We start from the raw sequence: 20,016 nt of genomic DNA on the forward strand, positions 1-20,016 counted from the left end.
CCCACTACGCAACTGCATACGGGCCCCCGCTGCCTTCAAGTTTCTCTGTACCTCTTTCCATACCCCCCGAAGTGTATCTGTGGCAACATCAGCTGCAGGACAGACCGACGGAGTAGGGACTGCTGTAAGGAAGCGAGGATGCTGACCGTATACACAAAAAAATGGAGACACCCCAGTGGAAGAACAAAGGCGGTTGTTTAGTGCAAACTCTGCCAATGGCAGGAACTCTGCCCACTGAGGAGCCTTTTCGCTAGCAAACAACCGTAAATATTGCACTAAATCTTGGTTCTTCCGCTCAGTCTGACCATTAGTCTGCGGGTGGAACGCTGAAGAGAAGGAAAGCGACGTTCCCAGGTTTCTGCAGAAGGCACGCCAAAACTGCGACACAAACTGAACCCCGCGATCAGATACAATATTTTGGGGAACCCCATGTAGGCGAATTATTTCCTTTACAAAAATCGTGGCGAACTCTTTTGCCCAGGGTAGCTTTTTTAACGCCACAAAATGTGCCATCTTTGAGAACCGGTCGACCACCACTAAGATAGTGGTGCACTTCTGGGATTCTGGTAGGTCAGTGATGAAATCTACTGATAGGTGCGACCATGGACTGGAAGGAACCGGTAGCGGTCTCAGAGGACCCTCCGGAGGACGCCGCCCACTCTTATTGCGAGTACAGATCGAGCAACCCCTCACAAAGTTGCGGATCTCCTGAGACATGCCTGGCCACCAGAGGTGTCTGGAACAAAGCTCCAGGGTCCCCTGGAACCCTGGATGCCCGGCGAGAACCGACGAGTGAGACTCATCCATGACTCTAGGGCGTAGGGTCTCTGGCACAAACCATCTGCCCCCCGGCACCCCAGAAGGAGCGTCCTGCTGAGCATCCTGTAGTTGAGGGACGAAGTTAGACTCCACAGCTGCCACCACCACGCCGGGGGCTAAGATATTCTCGGGAGTCATGGTCTCACTATCCGGTACCCCAAAACTCCGTGACAGGGCGTCCGCCTTCACGTTCTTCTCTCCTGGGATATATGTCGCGACGAAATTAAACCTGGCGAAGAACAACGCCCACCTGGCTTGACGAGCTGTGAGTCTTTTCGCATTGGCGAGATATACCAGATTCTTGTGATCAGTATATACGGTAATTGGGTGTCTAGCACCCTCAAGATGGTGTCGCCACTCTTCCAGAGCCCATTTGATAGCCAATAATTCGCGGTTACCCACGTCGTAGTTGCGCTCTGCGGAATTGAACTTCTGCGAAAAGAACGCACATGGGCTATACCCAGACCTCCCACTGACTTCCTGCGACAATACTGCTCCTGTCCCCACTTCAGACGCGTCTACCTCAATAAAAAAGGGTAGTAGTGCGTCCGGCTGTATTAGCACTGGGGCAGTCGTGAATGCCTTTTTTAGATGGCTAAAGGCCTCAAGGGCTGCAGGCGACCACTTACCCAAGTCGGCCCCCTTCTTAGTCAGGTCGGTCAGAGGTTGAGCAACAACTGAGTAATTCCTAATGAATTTGCGGTAAAAATTTGCAAAACCTAAGAACCGCTGGAGAGCCTTGAGGTTGTCTGGTCTGACCCATTGGGAGATTGCTGCTACTTTATCAGACTCCATCTGAATCTCCGTGGGTGAGATTACATAGCCAAGGAAGGATACTTGTTTAGAACCAAATGTACATTTCTCTAACTTGACAAAAAGTTGATACTCGCGCAAACGGGTCAGGACCAACTCTTATGCTGTGAACCGTGGTAGGGAAACAGCATGGGACTAGGGACAGGCAGGGTAAGGGTTAAGTGTAGCGAACGAAGCAGGGGGTGGGGGGAGGAGCTAAGACAGGAAAAGCAGAGGGAAGGGGAGCGGAAGAAGAAGAAGACCAGAAGACGGGAGACACGTGGAGAGGAAAGAAGTCTGGAGCAGAAAAGAAGAACGAAAGCAGGAAAAGGAGCCATAAAGAGGTGAAAAGAAGAAGAACAAGAGCAGAAGAAGTGACAGCAGCACAGCAAGTACAAGCGGTGTACAGAAGAGTCGGTTTGAAGAGAGAAGCCCCAAGAAAGATGGAGGACTTACAGCGGCAGATACGGCAAGCGATCCAGCTTGATGGCGCGGAGTGGCTGCAGGACTTCATCGTCGGCTGCAGGTCGGAATCCGAATCCGGGAGGCCGGCGGAGGAGCCGACACGGAAGACAGGAGCAGCGGAAGAAGCGGCACAGGAGGGGGATGCCGGGCGAGGACGCCCGAAGCGCAGGAAGAATCCACCGGCGAGACTCAGCCCGAGTCCAGCAGCAAAGCGAGGCGGCCAGAAGTCCGGTCGTGGCGCCGAGAAGAGGTCGGGAGCGGGGCGCACAGCAACAAATTTGGCGCCAAATTCAAACCGCGCGGCGGGAAGAGCGCCCGCGGAAGAGACTCGGGCATCACCAGCTGGCAGTCCGCCAGCAAAGAGGGGGCAAGCGGCAGCGTTGAGGGCACGCTCCGGTGCGAAAGACCAGCGCGCGACAGGGCGCACGGAAGCCGAACCGGCCAGGAGAGAGGAGCCACGCAGAAGGTTGGAGGCGCGCGGAGGCGCGAGACAACGGCACAGGCTACAACAAGATGGCGGCGCAGGCGAAGAGCACGCAGAGGTAGGCTCTGCAGGGCCAGGCAATAGAGCGCGAGCTAGGCGGGGGGAGGCAGGCCGTAGGGGCGCACAGCAGACCCATACCAGGGGGGGGGGAGAGGGGGAGGGGGAGAAACAGCCCAGCAGTTAGTTTAGGGAGCAGCACAGATAGCAGGAGGGGAAGCAGGCAGAGCAGCGGGGACAGGGCCACTTCTTCAAGGGGGAGCTCGAGCCCGTTGTCGGGCAGCTCGTTTGAAAGGCCCCTTCCAAGTCACTTCCCGGACCAAGCCCCCATAAGGGGTCAGGGCACTCGATCCCGGCAACCACCACCACCTTCTCGTGCATACAGACACGATACCAGCGAGCACTACTTACGCGGTGCACGCAGTAGATCACCCGCTCAGCAGCAGTTGTACGCGCCCCCAGCGCCGCGCAGGCTCTGCTACGTTAACCCACGCTTCGTGGGTCCCCCTTCCTCGGGGGGTGGCGAGTCTTCCTATAGTTACGCTAGTCGTGCCAGCAACAACAGACAAGGCAAGGGCGCTAAGCAAAGGCAGAGGGAGAAGGCTAGGAGAGAGCGTTACCAGCGCAAGCGCGACAGAGAGCACGCTAGGCTAGCGGCAGAGGCAGATAGAGAGCCAAGGAGCGCCAGTGTAGGGAACGTGGGCGACAACGCCAGTGGCACGGAGCATCGGCACCAAAAGGAAAGTTACCGCCATGCGACCGCATCAACAACAGCAGCGGCATACAAGGACTATTTACGCCATGGGAGGCGGGATTTCTCAGAAGAGCGGCCGGAGCGGGGCCACCTTGGAGCAGAACACGAAAGGCGGGCGCTAGAGGCTCCGCAAACAAGTACGCGGCAGCAGTCGCCCAGCTGGGGCAGAAGCCCAGGAGGAAGACCGGTAAGGACCACGACCTTGGCAGAGCCGGAGGACGGTCAAGCCGGTGAGTTGGCGTGTTTAAATGCTTGGAAAAAAGTGATGGATCCCGCCGCGGGGGCGGACAAAAATGATTTGGTTGTGGTTTTAAAGTCACTGTTGAGCAAGGTTGATCAAGGTGATGTTTTTTCGGTGTCCGGCGGACCCCCAAGGGGTGTAGTACCGCTTGTGGGGCAGGAGGTTGGAAGCTCAACAGTCGGTGGTGACCCTACGGAAGGGTTGCGATACGCTGACTCGTTATTTTGTGGTGTTGCCCCGCTAGGGGTCGGTCTGTCAGACGAGGTGGTTGAGAAGATTCGAAAAGGTATATATGTGGATATATGGTCCTTGCTGTCGGCGGACCACGTAATTGTGGACAAAGAGCGAGTGTCGGAGCGCGGTGCGGATAGGAAGCCGAAAGTCGCTAAGACTTTTGGCAATTGGCTGCAAGCGTATATGGTACTGGCATACATTGCATGCCAGCACCAGCCCAAAAAGGGTCCTGAGCTCATGGTTTACCTCAATACGATTTATAGCGCTTATAAATTGCATGGCGGCGCCGCGTGGTGGCGATATGATGAGGACTTCCGACGACGGGTCTCGGGGATTAGTCATATCAGCTGGGCGTCAAAGGCAACCGACGTCTGGTTGCAACTTATTTTAGCACAGCGCCCACAAAAACCGACATTTCAGGGGGGAGCCGTGGGGGGCGGGCAACAGCCCCCTGCGGCCTCCCCAAGACCGAATGGATCCTGCTGGCTCTACAACGAGGGCCATTGCAAGTTTTATTCAACCTGCAAGTTCAGACATGAGTGCTCTGTCTGCGGGGGTCAACACGCGGCGGTTCGTTGCTTTAGGAAGCAGCGAGCTACAGCCGGGGGCGGCGGTGCCAGTGGAGCACCAAACCCCAGTGAAAAGCCGATACCTCTTCCTGTGGCTCGACAAGTACCACAGGAGGGAGGAAGCAAAAATACTTAAAGAAGGTTTTACCGTCGGTTTCGTTATTCCGTTCACTTTTCAGCCCGCTTTCATGTCTTGTCCTAACCTAAAGTCTGCGACGGACAACATAGAGTTAGTTAAAGAAAAAGTTCAAAAGGAGGTATCAGCGGGCCGCATGGCGGGCCCGTTTGATGAACCACCGTTCGCCAATCTGCGAGTTTCCCCGTTGGGGTTAGTCCCCAAAAAGGAGGCTGGCAAGTTCCGCCTGATACATCATTTATCATTTCCAAAAGGGGAGTCGGTAAATGATGGTATCTCAAAGGAGCAAGCTTCGGTGGTTTACGCTTCATTTGACCAGGCGGTGTCTCTAGTCAGAGCGGCGGGAAAACGCGCGCAATTAGCGAAGGCTGATATTGAGTCAGCTTTCCGGCTGTTGCCAATTCACCCGGAGTGCTTCCACCTTCTCGGTTGCAAGGTGGACAATCAATTCTATTATGACATGTGTTTGCCTATGGGTTGCTCCATTTCATGTTACTATTTTGAGCTTTTCAGCTCCTTTTTGGAGTGGATGGTAAAATATGAGACGGGCATCACATCGGTAACGCATTACCTGGATGATTTTCTGTTCATTGGAACGGAAGCATCGGGTGCGTGCGGGGTTTTGCTAAATACATTTCGGTATCTTATGCGGCAGGCGGGGGTTCCGTTGGCGGAGGACAAGACGTTGGGTCCGGTCAGTAGGCTGGTTTTCCTTGGAATCGAAATCGATACCGAGGAAATGGTCTTCAGGTTGCCAATAGATAAGATAGCCCGCCTGCGGCAGACGGTAAAAGAAATTGCGAGCGGTAAAAAGGCCACGCTGCGCCAGGTGCAGGTCCTGTCGGGTTTATTGAACTTTGCCTGCAAAGTTATACCCATGGGCCGTGTTTTTGCCAGTTGGCTGTCGCTCGCGACAGTGGGAGTAAAAGAGCCTCACCACTTTATAAGGATCACACAAGGTATCAAAAGTGATTTACATGTGTGGAGAATTTTCTTGGAGACTTTCAACGGGCAAGTGGTATGCCCTAAGGAAGAGTGGGCAGGACCCGAGCTCAGCTTGTTTGCTGATGCAGCCGGGTCGGCCGGCTTTGGTGTGATTTTCCGGAACCACTGGTGCAGAGAACACTGGCCAGTATCCTGGATGAAAAGAAAGTGGAATAAGGACATAACGCTTTTGGAATTTTTCCCGCTGGTGGTAGCATTGGAGCTATGGGGCGATGAGCTCCGGGACCATAAGTTATGTTTCTGGTCCGACAATGTGTCGGTGGTTCAGATCATTAACAGACAGTCTTCGGCTTCATTGCCGGTGTTGGCACTGCTGAGGCACACGGTTTTACGATGTCTGCAACTGAATATATACTTGCGTGCAAAGCATGTGCCGGGTTATAAGAACTTAGCAGCTGATGCACTCTCTCGTTCGCAGATGGAGCGTTTCAGGGAGCGGCACCCGCTGGCGGACGCCGAGGGGGTCCGCTGCCCGATTTTCTTGTGGAGTCTGGTCGAGCGGAGCTGCTGAAGCTGGTCGAGACATCAGTAGCGGTCGGGACATGGAACAGTTATAAAGCGGTCTGGCAGACATGGTTGAGTTTCGCCGGAGGTTGTGTGGTAGGGGGCGATAGGGCCCGCTCGGCAACTTTGGACATGCTTGTTTTTTTGCGTAAGAAAGGGTCTTCGGCTGATGCGGTTAAAAAACATTTGGCGGGAGTCGCGTTTTTATTAAAACTACACGGGTTAGTCGATGTCACAAAACAGTTCGTTTTCCGGCAGATCGTGCGGGGCTGGAGGAAGGACAAAGTCCGGACGGACACGCGTCGTCCCATAACGTATTTTGTGTTGTGCAAGTTGTTAGAGGCCTTGGAAGTTTCCTGCAAAAATGGGTCAGAAGTATTGTTGTTTAGGGCGGCTTTTTCAATTGCGTTTTTCGCCGCGTTGAGGATTGGTGAGCTGGTTCCTGCAAGTAAGTGTAAGGCGGGCGGGCGGGCTACATTGGAACGATGTTATTATAGTCGATACGTCGTTGCGCGTCAGGATCAGGAAGTCCAAGACCGATGTGTACGGCAGAGGTGAGTGGGTGACTATCAGTCGTCTCGGATCGCGATGGTGCCCAGTTGACACTGTGATACAATACATGGACGACAGGACATCGGGAGAGCAATTTTTCGTACATTCGTCGGGCTTCCCTCTCACGCGGTTCCAATTTTCGGCAGTTTTGCGTTCGGCTTTAAAAGTAGCGGGGTTCAACTCAGCGGAGTTTGGAACGCATTCTTTTAGAATCGGCGCGGCCACATCGGCAGATGCGGGTGGTATGAATGAGGACGGTTTAATGAAACTAGGCAGATGGAAGTCGCAGGCATATAAATCTTATGTCAGACCGGATTTGGCGGTGGGCGACGTTAGCAAAACGGCGGCATTGTAGAGGAGTTTTTGTGTTAGGTGGAGTTAAATAGCCTTGGTTCCTGTATTTTCTTTTCTTTGTTTTCTTTTGTTCTCAACTGCAGAGAAATGGAAGGCGTGCATTGTGGGACATTCCTACGTCTATTGGGCCCAGAGGAGGGCAGCAGTGCGGCCATTGGGATCGGACCTCAGCTTACCCGGAACACCCGTAACCTGGCACGGAGTCCGGGGGCTAAGATGGCCCGACATGCTAAAACTAATAACGGACATAAGCAGGTCCAACCCTCGGAGAGTGATTTTGGTAATTCACGCGGGAGGAAACGACCTTGGTAAAATGAAGACAAGGGACCTTTTGGCTATCATGAAGCAGGACATTTTACGGTTTCGCTCATGTTTTCAGGAGGTGATAATCGTCTGGTACGATATAGTTGCACGAAGGTATTGGAGAGGTGCAAGAAACGTGGAGGCGATAGAGAAAGTGCGAAAATTAGTGAACATGAAAATGTCGCAGTTCGTGCAGTCCATTGGAGGGGTGGCGGTTCGCCACTGGGAGCTGGAAGGTAAAGAGAGGGGGTCATTGAGGGAGGACGGGGTCCACCTCAATGATCTGGGACTTGACACATTTTTATCTGGCTTGCAGGACGGCGTAGAGGCAGCGCTAGCCAGGGTAGGTGGGGTGGGACGGAATGAGCCGCAGTAATACGGCACATCCCGTGTGGCCCGGAATTATCCATGCTGGTTAGGGATGATTGAGGAGGGTTTGCAAGCCAGAGGATCGTGGGCTTACAAACGTCCTCTGGGACGGTTTATGGACTGAAAAGTTAAACTGCATACAGCATGGATAGGTTTCGTGAAAGTTCAGGATTAACGTTACTAACAGGTTGTTTAATAAAGCTGTGGCCTACCCCACATTTGTTCAGCAAGAAGTAGTCGAGTATGTTATTTACTAGGTAAGTGAGCTGTTTAGAATTAAGTTATTGTCCCTAGTCCTCAGGTGCTGCACATGTGAGTCCCAGTCAGGAGAATACACCAGAATGTCGTCAAGATAGATGACCAGAAATACCCCCAGGAAGTCGTGGAAGACCGCGTTCATAAAACCCTGAAACACAGCGGGGGCATTACAAAGTCCAAAAGGCATGACCAGACATTCAAAATGTCCTAACGGGGTGTTGAACGCCGTCTTCCATTCATCTCCCTCTCTAATGCGAATTAAATTGTAACGCCCCCTGCAAGTCCAGTTTGGAGAACCAGTGGGCCCCTACCACCTGATTCAGCAAGTCAGGAATTAGGGGCAAGGAGCACTGGTTCTTCACAGTGATTTTATTCAAGGCCCGATAATCCACACAAGGCCTTAGTGTCCCGTCCTTCTTCTCTACAAAGAAGAGACCTGCCCCGGCAGGGGACCTGGACGGCTGGATATGTCGGTTGGCCAGAGCCTCCGAGACATAGGACTTGAGGACTTCATGCTCACGGCCTGACAAATTGAAAATGGCTCCCTTAGGGATGGGACTGTCGGGAATCAGATCAATACCACAGTCCCACTCCCTATGAGGAGGCAGAGCCTTAGACAGTTTTTTGGAGAATACACAGACTTTTCAAGTTGGCGGCTGCTCCAGAATCAATAAACGTCCGCCCTGATCGGGAAAAGTCACGGAATCTAACATGACACGGTACCAAAAGTTTAGGAAGTACCTGAAGTCCTAGGCGATCCTCCCTGCAATCGCCTAGGACTCACAGAGTTTTCCGCCGATTCCAGCTGCGAGCGTTGAGACCTCAGTGGGCAGGTTATCACCCGATGTCCAGCTTTCCCGCAGTAGAGGCAGAGATGATGCAACAAACGGATCCGGCGTCGCTCTATGGGGTCCAGCAGATCCACCTCCATCGGCTCGGGGACAGGGACTCGTAAGGAGGAAGAGGGACCAGGGCAACCGACTTCCCTGACTCTACGGGTCTGCCTGTCCTGCTTCCTAGACCTGAGCCTCCTATCTGCCTTCACCGCTAGCTCCATAGCCTCCCTTAAAGGGGTTGTCCCGCGCCGAAACGGGTTTTTTTTTTTTTCAACAGCCCCCCCGTTCGGCGCGAGACAAACCCGATGCAGGGACCTAAAAAAAAATCCGCACAGCGCTTACCTGAATCCCCGCGCTCCGGTGACTTCTTACTTATCGGCTGAAGATGGCCGCCGGGATCTTCTCCCTCGGTGGACCGCAGGGCTTCTGTGCGGTCCATTGCCGATTCCAGCCTCCTGATTGGCTGGAATCGGCACGTGACGGGGCGGAGCTACACGGAGCCGCTCTCCGGCACGAGCGACCCCATTGAGAAAAGAAGAAGACCGGACTGCGCAAGCGCGTCTAATCCGGCGATTAGACGCTGAAAATTAGATGGCACCATGGAGACGAGGACGCTAGCAACGGAACAGGTAAGTGAATAATTTCTGATAACTTCTGTATGGCTCATAATTAATGCACAATGTACATTACAAAGTGCATTAATATGGCCATACAGAAGTGTATAGACCCACTTGCTTTCGCGGGACAACCCCTTTAAGGACCCGGGAACGGGATGGGAAATTAACAGGTCTTTAACTGCGTCCGAGAGGCCCTGTAGAAAAACGTCTTTCAGCGCGCTATCGTTCCATGTCGTATCCCCCGCATAGCGTCTGAAGTTGGAGCAATAGTCCTCCACACAAGACGACCCCTGCCGCAGCGCCAGCAACCGCGAAACCGCCAACCCCGTTCGGTCCGGTTCGTCGAAGATACCCCCGAGTTCCTGAAAAAAGGAGTCCACAGACTGCAGGCAGGAGGAACCCTCGGGGATGGAAAAGGCCCATGTCTGGGCAGAGCCCTGCAGCAGGGACATTATCAGCCCGACCCTCTGAGCCTCTGACCTGGAAGAACGGGGACGCATCCGAAAAAACAGGCGACACGCCTGTCGGAAAACAAAAAACTTGTTCCTCTCCCCAGAAAACACCTCGAGAAGAGGGCACTTGGGTTCCGGGCTGGTTGAGGCGTCCGACCTCTGCGACACCCCCCGCTGCTCCTGGGCCACCATGCGGGCGGATAAATCCTGGATCACAGGCACCAGGGCCTGCAGCTGGTTCATGAGGGAACTGATCGCCTCCATGACAAACAGGTTTTAAGGGCCAGTTATTATGTTACGACACTCTGCCCCCCGAGCGCCAGGTGGGGTGCCCTGATCTTCCCTCACCCCACTGTCCCTGCCTACTTGCCTCGGCCCTGGCTAACCCCAGGCGGACAACTGGGCGGCGGTCCCTGCGCTGGCTAGGGACCTGGCGACTACTTAGATGGAACTACTAACAGGGGACAGAGTGCCGACAGAAGAGGCAGGTGGAACAGACCAACAAAACTTACAAGGCAGAGCAAGGCTGGAGATGGAGCTCACAGGCAAACTGGAACGATACTGACGAGCAACTAGAGCAGACTGAGACAGACCTGACTAGCAGAATCAATAACTGGCAGTGAGCTCAGGTCACTGCCAGCCTTTTAACATAAAACCTCCGCCCAGGGGCGGAGAGTGGGAGGAGCCGACTCTCCCACTGTTGCATATGGAAGGTGGAGGAGAGCGGGTGGCACCCTATGGGCGGACACGCCCACGCCGCTGCACGCTGGCTGCTCCACGTCGCCGGGAGAGCCCCAACAGCAGAGCTCCGGGACGCTGGAGCCGACATCGGAGCGCCGCGCACTGGCCGCGGGACCCAGCGCCACCCTGCATGGTAACAATACGTTGCTCCACTGCTGCAGAGGTTCGCAAGATATAACGCTAACTTACCAACCCTCAAAAATTACAACTACACTCAGCTTCCTTAAGGAGGGGTACTCAATATTGCAAACTGCTATTACTACCTCCCAAAGGCACTAGGCTATGCCGGTCTCCTACAACTAATGTGTGACACACGGTTGGGCTGAGGGAGATGCTTTGATGTCCCCCTAGGCCATAACGGGGCTGGACCTACACTCATCATAAGCAAAGTTCTGCGTCCAGAATAACGGAGCTCGCGCTAAATCCAAGATGACCAAAACGAAAGTAAAGACCTCTCGGGAATCACAGCCTACACCTCGGGGCACCCTTCCAGAATTATTTGCATCTCAAACTCAAGCCGATTTATACTCTGGGTCAGCGCCCCCAAGCCCGGCCACCTCCGAACAACTAATAGATGCAGCAATGTCGCAAGATAACCAAGACACAGAGGCGCTTGCACTTACAGGACCCCAGACGGTGCTGCTGACCCAGATGGAATCCATCTTCAAAACAAAACTATCCTTAGCAGTAAAGGACTTTACTGACCAGATGAGAGACCTCGGTCAAAGAACAGACAAATTGGAGCGAATAACAGAGGACATTGTAGATACCCTAGAAGAAGATAAACAACGCCTTGAGGATGTTGAATCCAGACTAAACTTCTTGGAAGCCTAATGCGAAGACCTGGAAAACAGGTCCAGGCGAGCAAACATCCGGATCCAAGGCCTCCCTGAGTCAACAACAGCTCTAACAGAAACTGCCACCGCTCTCTTCTCTGCTCTCTTACCTAATATAGATCGACAACAACTGAGGATGGACAGAATACATCGGGCCTTGACACACGCTCCCAATTCGGAACTACCCTGAGATGTTATTTTAAAGATGCACTACCGTGAAACACGAGACCAAATTCTGACGGCAGCTAGACAACTGTCCCACCTTCCAGGACTTCCAGCTTCAGTCCAACTTTATGCTGACATAGCTCCCATTACGCTAGTAAAACGCAGGTCTCTACGGCCTGTGACTCAAGCACTTCAAGCAGCTAACATAAAATATAAATGGGGCTTCCCTTTTATTTCAACATCAAGGAAGATCATACACAGCAAGAACCTTACAAGAAGCTTACCAAGCTGTGGAGGCGGCCCACATTCCAATTACGGACACGCCCCCTCCCCCGAGAGGTCTACCACAGCGCCCCAGACGAACCTGGACTATGACAGGCTCGACTAGAAGACCACCCAGACCAGCTTCTACTCCAGCCAGGCCAAGACCGACTCGAGACACGTGAGAATTGACCATACGAGGGGACACCCTCAGATGGCTAAAGAATATGGACATACTTGACACTAACGCTATATTAGAATTTTGCTTATCTAGGAGGGGCCATATACCCACATGAGCTCAAACACAATGTCATTCCATAACATCTAGTCTAGTATAATACGGTTACATGAGAACACCATATGTTATTTTTTGGGTTTGTTTTGTCCTTCTTATCTAGACTCCGCTGTCTGTGGCAGCCCTCCCTCTTGCCCGGAATAAGCACTGCGGGTCCGGCTCTGTTTTCCGTGTTGTTCCACAAAAAGATGACTGCCGAACACCCATGGACGGGGAACGCAATCAGTCATCCCCAAGGGAGTCTTAAGACTCCTGTTCTCGTTCACCAGTTTACGTTGACCCCAAAACTGAGAACTACATTAATGCTCAGTTCCCCCCCTCCCAGGACGTCGGGTAAACACAATTCCCCCCCCATGCTCTAACACCCAACTAAAGAACCTAAATCTACAAAAAGGTCGAAAGTGATTTAAGTACTTCCCTCATGGTACAAGTAATCTCTCACAACGTTAGGGGCTTTAATTCCCCTCAGAAACGAAAACAGGCCTTCCTCTCCTATACAAAACACCGCCCAGACGTAATCTGCATCCAAGAAACCCACTTCTCCCAAACCTCTACCCCTAAATAGTTCCAACCACAATACTCCAGATTTTATACTTCTAATGCCTCCACGAAACATAGGGGTGTCTTAACTCTATTTTACAACTCCTTACCCTTGAGTATAAAGCAGGTTGAACAGATAAGGATGGGCGCTTCTGCATAGTACTAGGCTCACTCTATGACCAACAGGTAGCATTTATAGATGTATACGCCCCTTCAGAAAACCCTCTCCGTACACTCCTGTTACTTAGCAGGAAATTAAAGCAGTATCCACTAGCCAAACTGGTGTGGGCAGGGGACTTTAATCTCCCATTCTCCCCAAAATTAGACAGGACAGCGACCAACCCTGATAGGTTCTCTGGAGTACAGCGAAAGAGGTGGGCGGATTCTATGATATCTCTCAATCGTAGACTGCTGGATGGAACTTCATGGCACTAAGAGGGGATACACGTACTACTCTCTGACAGCTCACCTGTACTCCAGACTGGACTATATTTTAGTCTCAGCTTCTCTCCTACCGACACTAGCTCAGATTAGACATATCCCCTGCTCGTGGTTGGACCACGACGTAGTACTAACCTCCATGATTTGGGCAGCAAATACCCATACAAAAACTAGATGGCGACTAAATGAGTCAATATTGAGAGATCCAGCTATGCTCACCCAAATCACAAAAAAAAATGACAGAATATTTTGAATAGAATACCGGGCACAACTCATCCCCCATGTGGACATGGCTGGCACATAGGGCCTATATTAGGGGCCACTTGATTAAAATAGCATCCAGAAGAAAAAAGCACTTCTTTCCCTAGAAGGAAAGCTCCTTCTCCTACAGACACTGAACCAGCGACACCCGTCCCTGGCAACAACTAAAACAAGTAAAGATATTAAACTACAAATAAACATGCTTCTATCACAACAGGCATAAAAAGCCCTTCAATGGACAGAGGCGACGTACTACAAACTTGCCAATAAACCAGACCGCCTCCTAGCCACCAGCCTACGACACAGAGCTAGAGTTAGCAATGTCTTTAAAATAAGCACACCTCAAGGAGAAGTGACCTCCAACCCAATAATATACAACACATTCCAAAGCTACTATGACAATCTTTATAAGGCCCAACCAAACAAAGCCCCGCCCCCAACGACATCATTCTTAGGCGCACTGAAAATACCCTCCCCGTCAAGCTCCCAATTAGCTCAATTGAATACTGAAATATCAGAAGAGGAAATAGCTACAGCCATAAAAAACCTCAAATTAGGAAAAGCACCCGGTCCGGACGGATTTACTGCCCTCTATTACAAAAAATTTAAAGATACCCTGATTCAACCCTTAAAAAAAACTTTTCGGGACCTTCTGAAGGGAGAAAACCCACCTAAGGAATTCCTTGACTCCCAGCTAACAGTTATTCCAAAAGAAAATAAGGACCATTTATCACCCAAAAATTCCAGACCCATTGCATTGCTTAACTTAGATTATAAATATTTACCTCCATTCTCGCCACACGGGTAAACCACTTCCTCCCTCTCTTAGTCCATAGAGACCAAGTCGGGTTTATACCAACGAGACAAGCCTCTGATAATATATGCAAGGTAGTGAATGTTATAGATCACGTCTCTAAACTAAATACCAAATGACATTATTGGCATTAGACCTAGAAAAGGCCTTTGATACTCTGTCATGCAACTATCTTTTTGGGTTCTCCAGAGCAATGGAATCAAGGGACCATTTCTATCGGCCATCAGGGCACTATACGTTCCTAAAACTCCCCACCACAAAAGAAACCCCTATCAAAATTCATAGAGGGACCAGACAGGGCTGCCCCCTCTCCCCGGCTCTCTTTGCCCTGTCCATTGAACCACTGGCCATATTTACTCGCAGCAACCCAAATATAAGGAGGGTAGGGATGGGAGACAGAGAATATAAAATAAGTCTATTCGCGGACGACCTGCTCTTAATGATGACCCAACCGTTAACATCCCTACTAGAGATGAGCGAATATACTCGTTTCGAGTAATTACTCGAGCGAGCACCGCGATTTTCAAGTACTTCCGTACTCGGGTGAAAAGATGAGCGGGGGGTAACAGCGGGGAACAGGGGGAGCCCTCTCTCCCTCTCCCCCCCCCACTCCCCGCTGCAACCCCCCACTCACCCACGGCGCCCCCCGAATCTTTTCGCCCGAGTACGGAAGTACTCAAAAATCGCGGTACTCGGGCGAAAAAGGGGCGTGGCCGAGTAGGTTCGCTCATCTCTAATCCCTACCGAATGTAATGTTTATATTAGACAAGTGGGCGGAATACTCAGGACTCAGAGTTAATATAGACAAGTCTGACATAGCGTTCATAAATACCCCAGAAAACCTTAAAAAACTACTCAATCTTAACTTCCAATTCCAATATAAACAATATTATATAACCTACTTGGGCATCAACCTGACCACTTCCATTCACTCTCTATATAAATGGAATTACCCCCCTCTACTCAAAACACAAGCAGCGGACCTAATAAAATGGGATAAACCCCACCTATCTTGGGTAGGAAGAATAAACACAATCAAAATGGTGACTCTACCACGGATACTATATCTTTTCAGATGCCTACCAATACCTGTCCCTACGCATACCTTTCGCGAATTTCAACAATCCATATTTAAATTTATATGGGCTAAGTCAGCACGAATAGCCCAATGGATGACCTGTCTAAGCAAAAAGGTGAGCCCACTCTGGGTTGAGATGGAGAGAAGTCGCATTAAGCCACACTCTGAAGCTTATCTGACCTGGTCCACGAGCCCTCTTCCCTCAGGATTGCTCCAAATGAGCCCCCTCTCTTACTATTCCCTCTTACTGTGGAGGAACGCCCGCTTTAAGATTAAAAAACTGGCATCCAAACCCTCCCCGTTACTACCAATAGTTCCCAACCCACAGTTCGCCCCAAGTCTCGACCTAACCCAATTCGCATGGTGGAAAGAAAGTGGTATATGTATGCTTAGGTATTTCTATAATAAGACAAGGCTATATACCATGCAACAATTTATAGACACCTTCAAAGCACCTACACAAGAATACTTCAGGGTCAACCAGGTATTTCACTTTATCCACCCCTTATCAGCGCCCCCTACACTCCCACTACATACCCCATTTGAAAAGCTCTGTACAAGAGACTCTTCCCAGAGAGGAACCCTCTCAATCATCTATAATATGTTGAATAAGCCTGAGACCGAAGAAAAATTGTTGTTTATGAAAAGCTGGGAGGAGGATACGGGAGTAGAAATGTCCTAGAAAGATGGCGACACTGTTGCACTACGATCACAAAGGGCAGCCGACAGGTCACCCTTATGGAAACATCAGTTAAAATCCTACACAGGACATAGTTGGTACCACAGAGGCTACACTGCCTGTTCCCGTCCTCCTCTCCGCTTTGCTTCAGAGGTTGCCAGGTCTTGGGCAGTATGTTCCACACTTGGTGGTCCTGCCCGGAGGTGGAAAAGCTATGGATGCAAATACACAATCTGTTAAAACGAATGTTTATCGGCCCGATACCTAAATCACCCACAATGTTCCTTTTAGGAAATCGTGAACCTAGGACTAGATTTAATGCTCACAAGCTTATACAAGTTGTCTGTATGGCCACAAGGATCCACATCGCCTCCAGATGGAAATCCCCGAGCCTCTCCTTCTCAGAGGTGATAAACAGAATCTCTACAATTATGTTATACGAAAGAATCCCCGCTATCCGGACGGAGACTTTAACACGTTTTCTAACTACATGGCAACGTTGGATGAACTATCTAGTGGTTCCAGGGCTGCAGAACATTTCCTCCACTACTTAAGAACCTACAATACAAACCGGCTTTAGACTCCCAATAAATTATACCATGGGGAAGATGTGGATCCTTGACGACCCCCTGTTTTGTTCCCCCTGTTATCCCATCCCTATATTCCATGCCAAGAGTAAGACTGTTCTATAAGCTAACTTGTACCAAATTGCTAAGCTTAAGCCCCCTGCGTGGGGACACAGGTATGTACACTATTACTTCACTCTTGGAAAAAAAACCTTCAATAAAAACCGTTGAAACTAAAATGAAGGCATTGGATTTTTTTAAAGCAAGACCAGCGTTACCCCTGTGGGTCCTTCTTTTTCTCTGATGATATCTATGCCCAACCTGGCAGAGGCGGCTATGTGTCCCAAGCCCTCAGGGAACCGACCCTCCAGACCGGCTTACAGTTTTACATTATATGGGATGAGCAGGTGGGGTAGGAATTAATTGTTTGGTCAATATCACACATTAAATATTCCCTCCACACAGCAGAATTAAGCCCATCATTGTGCTGCTGTGGGACGTAAGGGAATGGATGATACTACCAAGCTGCCCAAAACCAGTCAGAATATTATGCATTATCACAAAATCTCCTGCCATTTAATTTATTAATGTTAGCCGTTTAGCCGTTCACAACCCTCAGCGACCATAAAGCTCCCTAGAGCTCCTCCATGTTTTTCAGTTTTGCATTGTTTCTTCCAGTTGTGTGATATCTAGAGATGAGCGAACGTGTTCTTCCGAGCTTGATATTCGTGCGAATATTAGGGTGTTCGGTATGTTCGTTATCCGTAACGAACACCATGCGGTGTCCGGGTTACTTTAACTTTCTTTCCTGAGACGTTAGCGCTTTTTTTTGGCCAATATAAAGACAGGGAAGGCATTACAACTTCCCCCTGCAACGTTTAAGCCCTATACCACCCCCCTGCTGTGAGTGGCTGGGGAGATAAGGTGTCCGCCTGATATAAAAGTCTGCCCCTCCCGCGGTTCGCTATGGATGCATTCTATATGCGCTCAATGGGGCCAGCGGCAGCAGCGCTGACCCCATTGAGAACATATAGAAGACAAATCCTTCTTCTCTGGCACAGCTGTAACAGCTGTAGCAGAGAAGAACGATGTTTGCCCATTGAATTCAATGGAGCGGCAATACAGCATGTTCCACTGAATGCAATGGGCTGCCGGCGATCGCAGGATGAATGGTCGGAAAGGGGTTAAATATATAACCCCTTTCCTGCAATTCATCCAGAAATGTGTTACACTAAAAATATATACCGGCGTATAAGGCGACCGGGCGTATAAGACGACCCCCCAACTGTCACCTTATACGCCGGCAATACAGTGGAGCAAAGAATAAAAATCATTACTTACGTTTTTAGATGATCTGCGGCGCTCCTGCAGGCTGTCACTCCCTCCTAATCCACGGCAAAGTATTCCTTTCTCCACGAAAGGCTTGAAATCCCCGCCTCCAGAAACACAGCCAATCACAGCCATTCAATGACATCATTGTCATTGGCTGTGATTGGCTGAAGGCACGTGTGCTTCTGGAGGCAGGGATTTAAAGCCTTTCGTGGAGATCTTTATGCTGACAGTGGGGGGGGGGGGGCACTCTTGCCGCTATTGTGGCTTAATAGTGGGACCTGTGAACTTGAGATGCAGCCCACCATGTAGCCCCTCGCCTGCCCTATCCGTCACTGTGTCATTCCCATCACTTTCTTGAATTGCCCAGATTTTCACACATGAAAACCTTAGCGAGCATTGGCGAAATACAAAAATGCTCTGGTCGCCCATTGACTTCAATGGGGTTCGTTGTTCGAAACGAACCCTCGAGCATCTCGGGAAGTTCGTTCCGAATAACGAACACCCGAACATTTTGGTGTTCGCTCATCTCTAGTGATATCCATGCCAGTCTTAGCTTTGACAGTATCAGCCATCGTGTTCTTTGGCATCAGGTCTTCTTTTGCCACTGATCTGTCCAAACATTATAGATTTTCTAGCGACTCTGCTCGCATTACACGGCCAAAATCCATGAGTCTGAGCCCGGCCATCTTCCCCTCCAGTGATATAGCGGGTCTTATACGATTCAGGACTTCTCTGTTTGTTTCTCTCGCCGTCCAGGTCATACGCAGCAGCTTTTGCCATCAGCACGGCTCAAACGCATCAATCCTCTTCCTATCGGCTTTCCTCGCAGTCCCGCTCTCACCTCCATACATGGCTCGGGGGTAAATGGTGGTTTGCACCATCCTGCGTTTAGTTGCTATACCGATATCCCTACTTCTCCAGATGTTGTCCATGTTTAGCATCACGCTTCGCCCCAATGCCATCCCATGTTTTATCTCTGGCATAGATTCTCCAGCCTGGTCAATTTTCGAACCAATGAAGATGAAGTCTCGCACGCATTCTACGGCCTCGCTGTTGATTTGGATTTGAATTTGGACATTTTTTGCAGTTGTCATAATTTTTGTCTTCTCTAAATTCAGGTAGAGGCCCATTGTATCGCTTTTAGTTTTAGGCCACTCTCACAGATGCGCTTTTTACCGCGATTACCATGGCGCTTTGAACGCCACGGTATAACGCTCCCATTGATTTCAATGGGACCCCGCAGACCTGCACTCTCGTTTTCTAATGTCGCGATTTTTGAGTGCTATCTGCTCTATTTTGCCACATTTTTGCACTTTTTAATGCACCTTATCACCTTTCACAAAGATGGGGTGTGTTAAAACCAGTGTAGGATGCATTTACCTATGTCCAAAAACGGCGTTAAAATCGCAGCACTTTGCTGATGCTGTGTATGAGAGTGGCCTAAAGCTTACATATCAGCTGCTTCACACCAGCTTCTGTTCCTGCAAGCAGGGTTGTGTCATTTGCATAACGGAGATTGTTGATGTTTCTGCCACCTATTCTCACCCTAGTTTTCTATTTGTCTAGGTCCATTTAATAAGCCATTGAACAACGACCGGCAAATAGTTCCATTGATAGGACACTGGAGTAATGTCACCAGACTGATTTTAGCTATGTTTAAGATTTTCAATGGAAAGATCATTCAAGTCATTGCAGAATATCTGTAATTTCAGGTAATGATTCAAAAAGAATGGACATGCAGCAGCCAGAATGACATGAAAATATATAGGAACTCTTTGGGTTTTATGCACCCTACAGATGTTCCATGTGGGCGCCATTGGTGACACAGAAGATGTGAAGTCGGTAGTCCAGATGTGTCCCATCATATCCTCTGAACCATGGTTTAGGTTATCCAGTCTCACTAATGGCGCTCACATCAACCACCTGCAAGGTGCATTAAAAACTTGATGAGTTGTTCTACTTTTCACCTCCTTCTGCTGTTGTATGTCAATAAATCAGCTTTCTTCCTTTTACAAGTTCTTGTATATTGAGGGGAATTCTCCTTTATTATGTACCTTCTATTGTCTGCTATCCCTTATCTGTCATTTTATAGTAGTGTGATCGGGCTGCTTCTTCAATAAAGTGCATTATACTGCACATACGTGCGGTGAGCCAGGAACAAAGGTTAAATGAGTAAACCGAGACCATGCCCATCGTATGCGCGCATATAAGGATCCCGCGGTGTGTAGAGCGCACTGCTTATTTCTCTAGGTGCCCAACATCAGAT

General features: G+C 50.2%; 1 protein-coding gene across 1 annotated transcript; it reads left to right on the forward strand.

The window, feature by feature from the left end:
* Window positions 1-2,054: 2,054 nt before the first annotated feature.
* Window positions 2,055-7,859, forward strand: LOC136581163 (serine/arginine repetitive matrix protein 4-like). The gene is made up of 3 exons (XM_066582146.1): window positions 2,055-2,472; window positions 2,702-3,541; window positions 6,990-7,859. Exons 1-3 carry the CDS (start codon window positions 2,055-2,057, stop codon window positions 7,583-7,585), a joined length of 1,854 nt encoding a protein of 617 aa, XP_066438243.1. The 3' UTR covers window positions 7,586-7,859.
* The last annotated feature ends 12,157 nt before the right edge of the window (window positions 7,860-20,016 follow it).

The sequence above is a fragment of the Eleutherodactylus coqui genome, chromosome 10 (assembly GCF_035609145.1).
Source record: "Eleutherodactylus coqui strain aEleCoq1 chromosome 10, aEleCoq1.hap1, whole genome shotgun sequence".
Classification (NCBI taxonomy): Eukaryota; Metazoa; Chordata; class Amphibia; order Anura; family Eleutherodactylidae; genus Eleutherodactylus; species Eleutherodactylus coqui.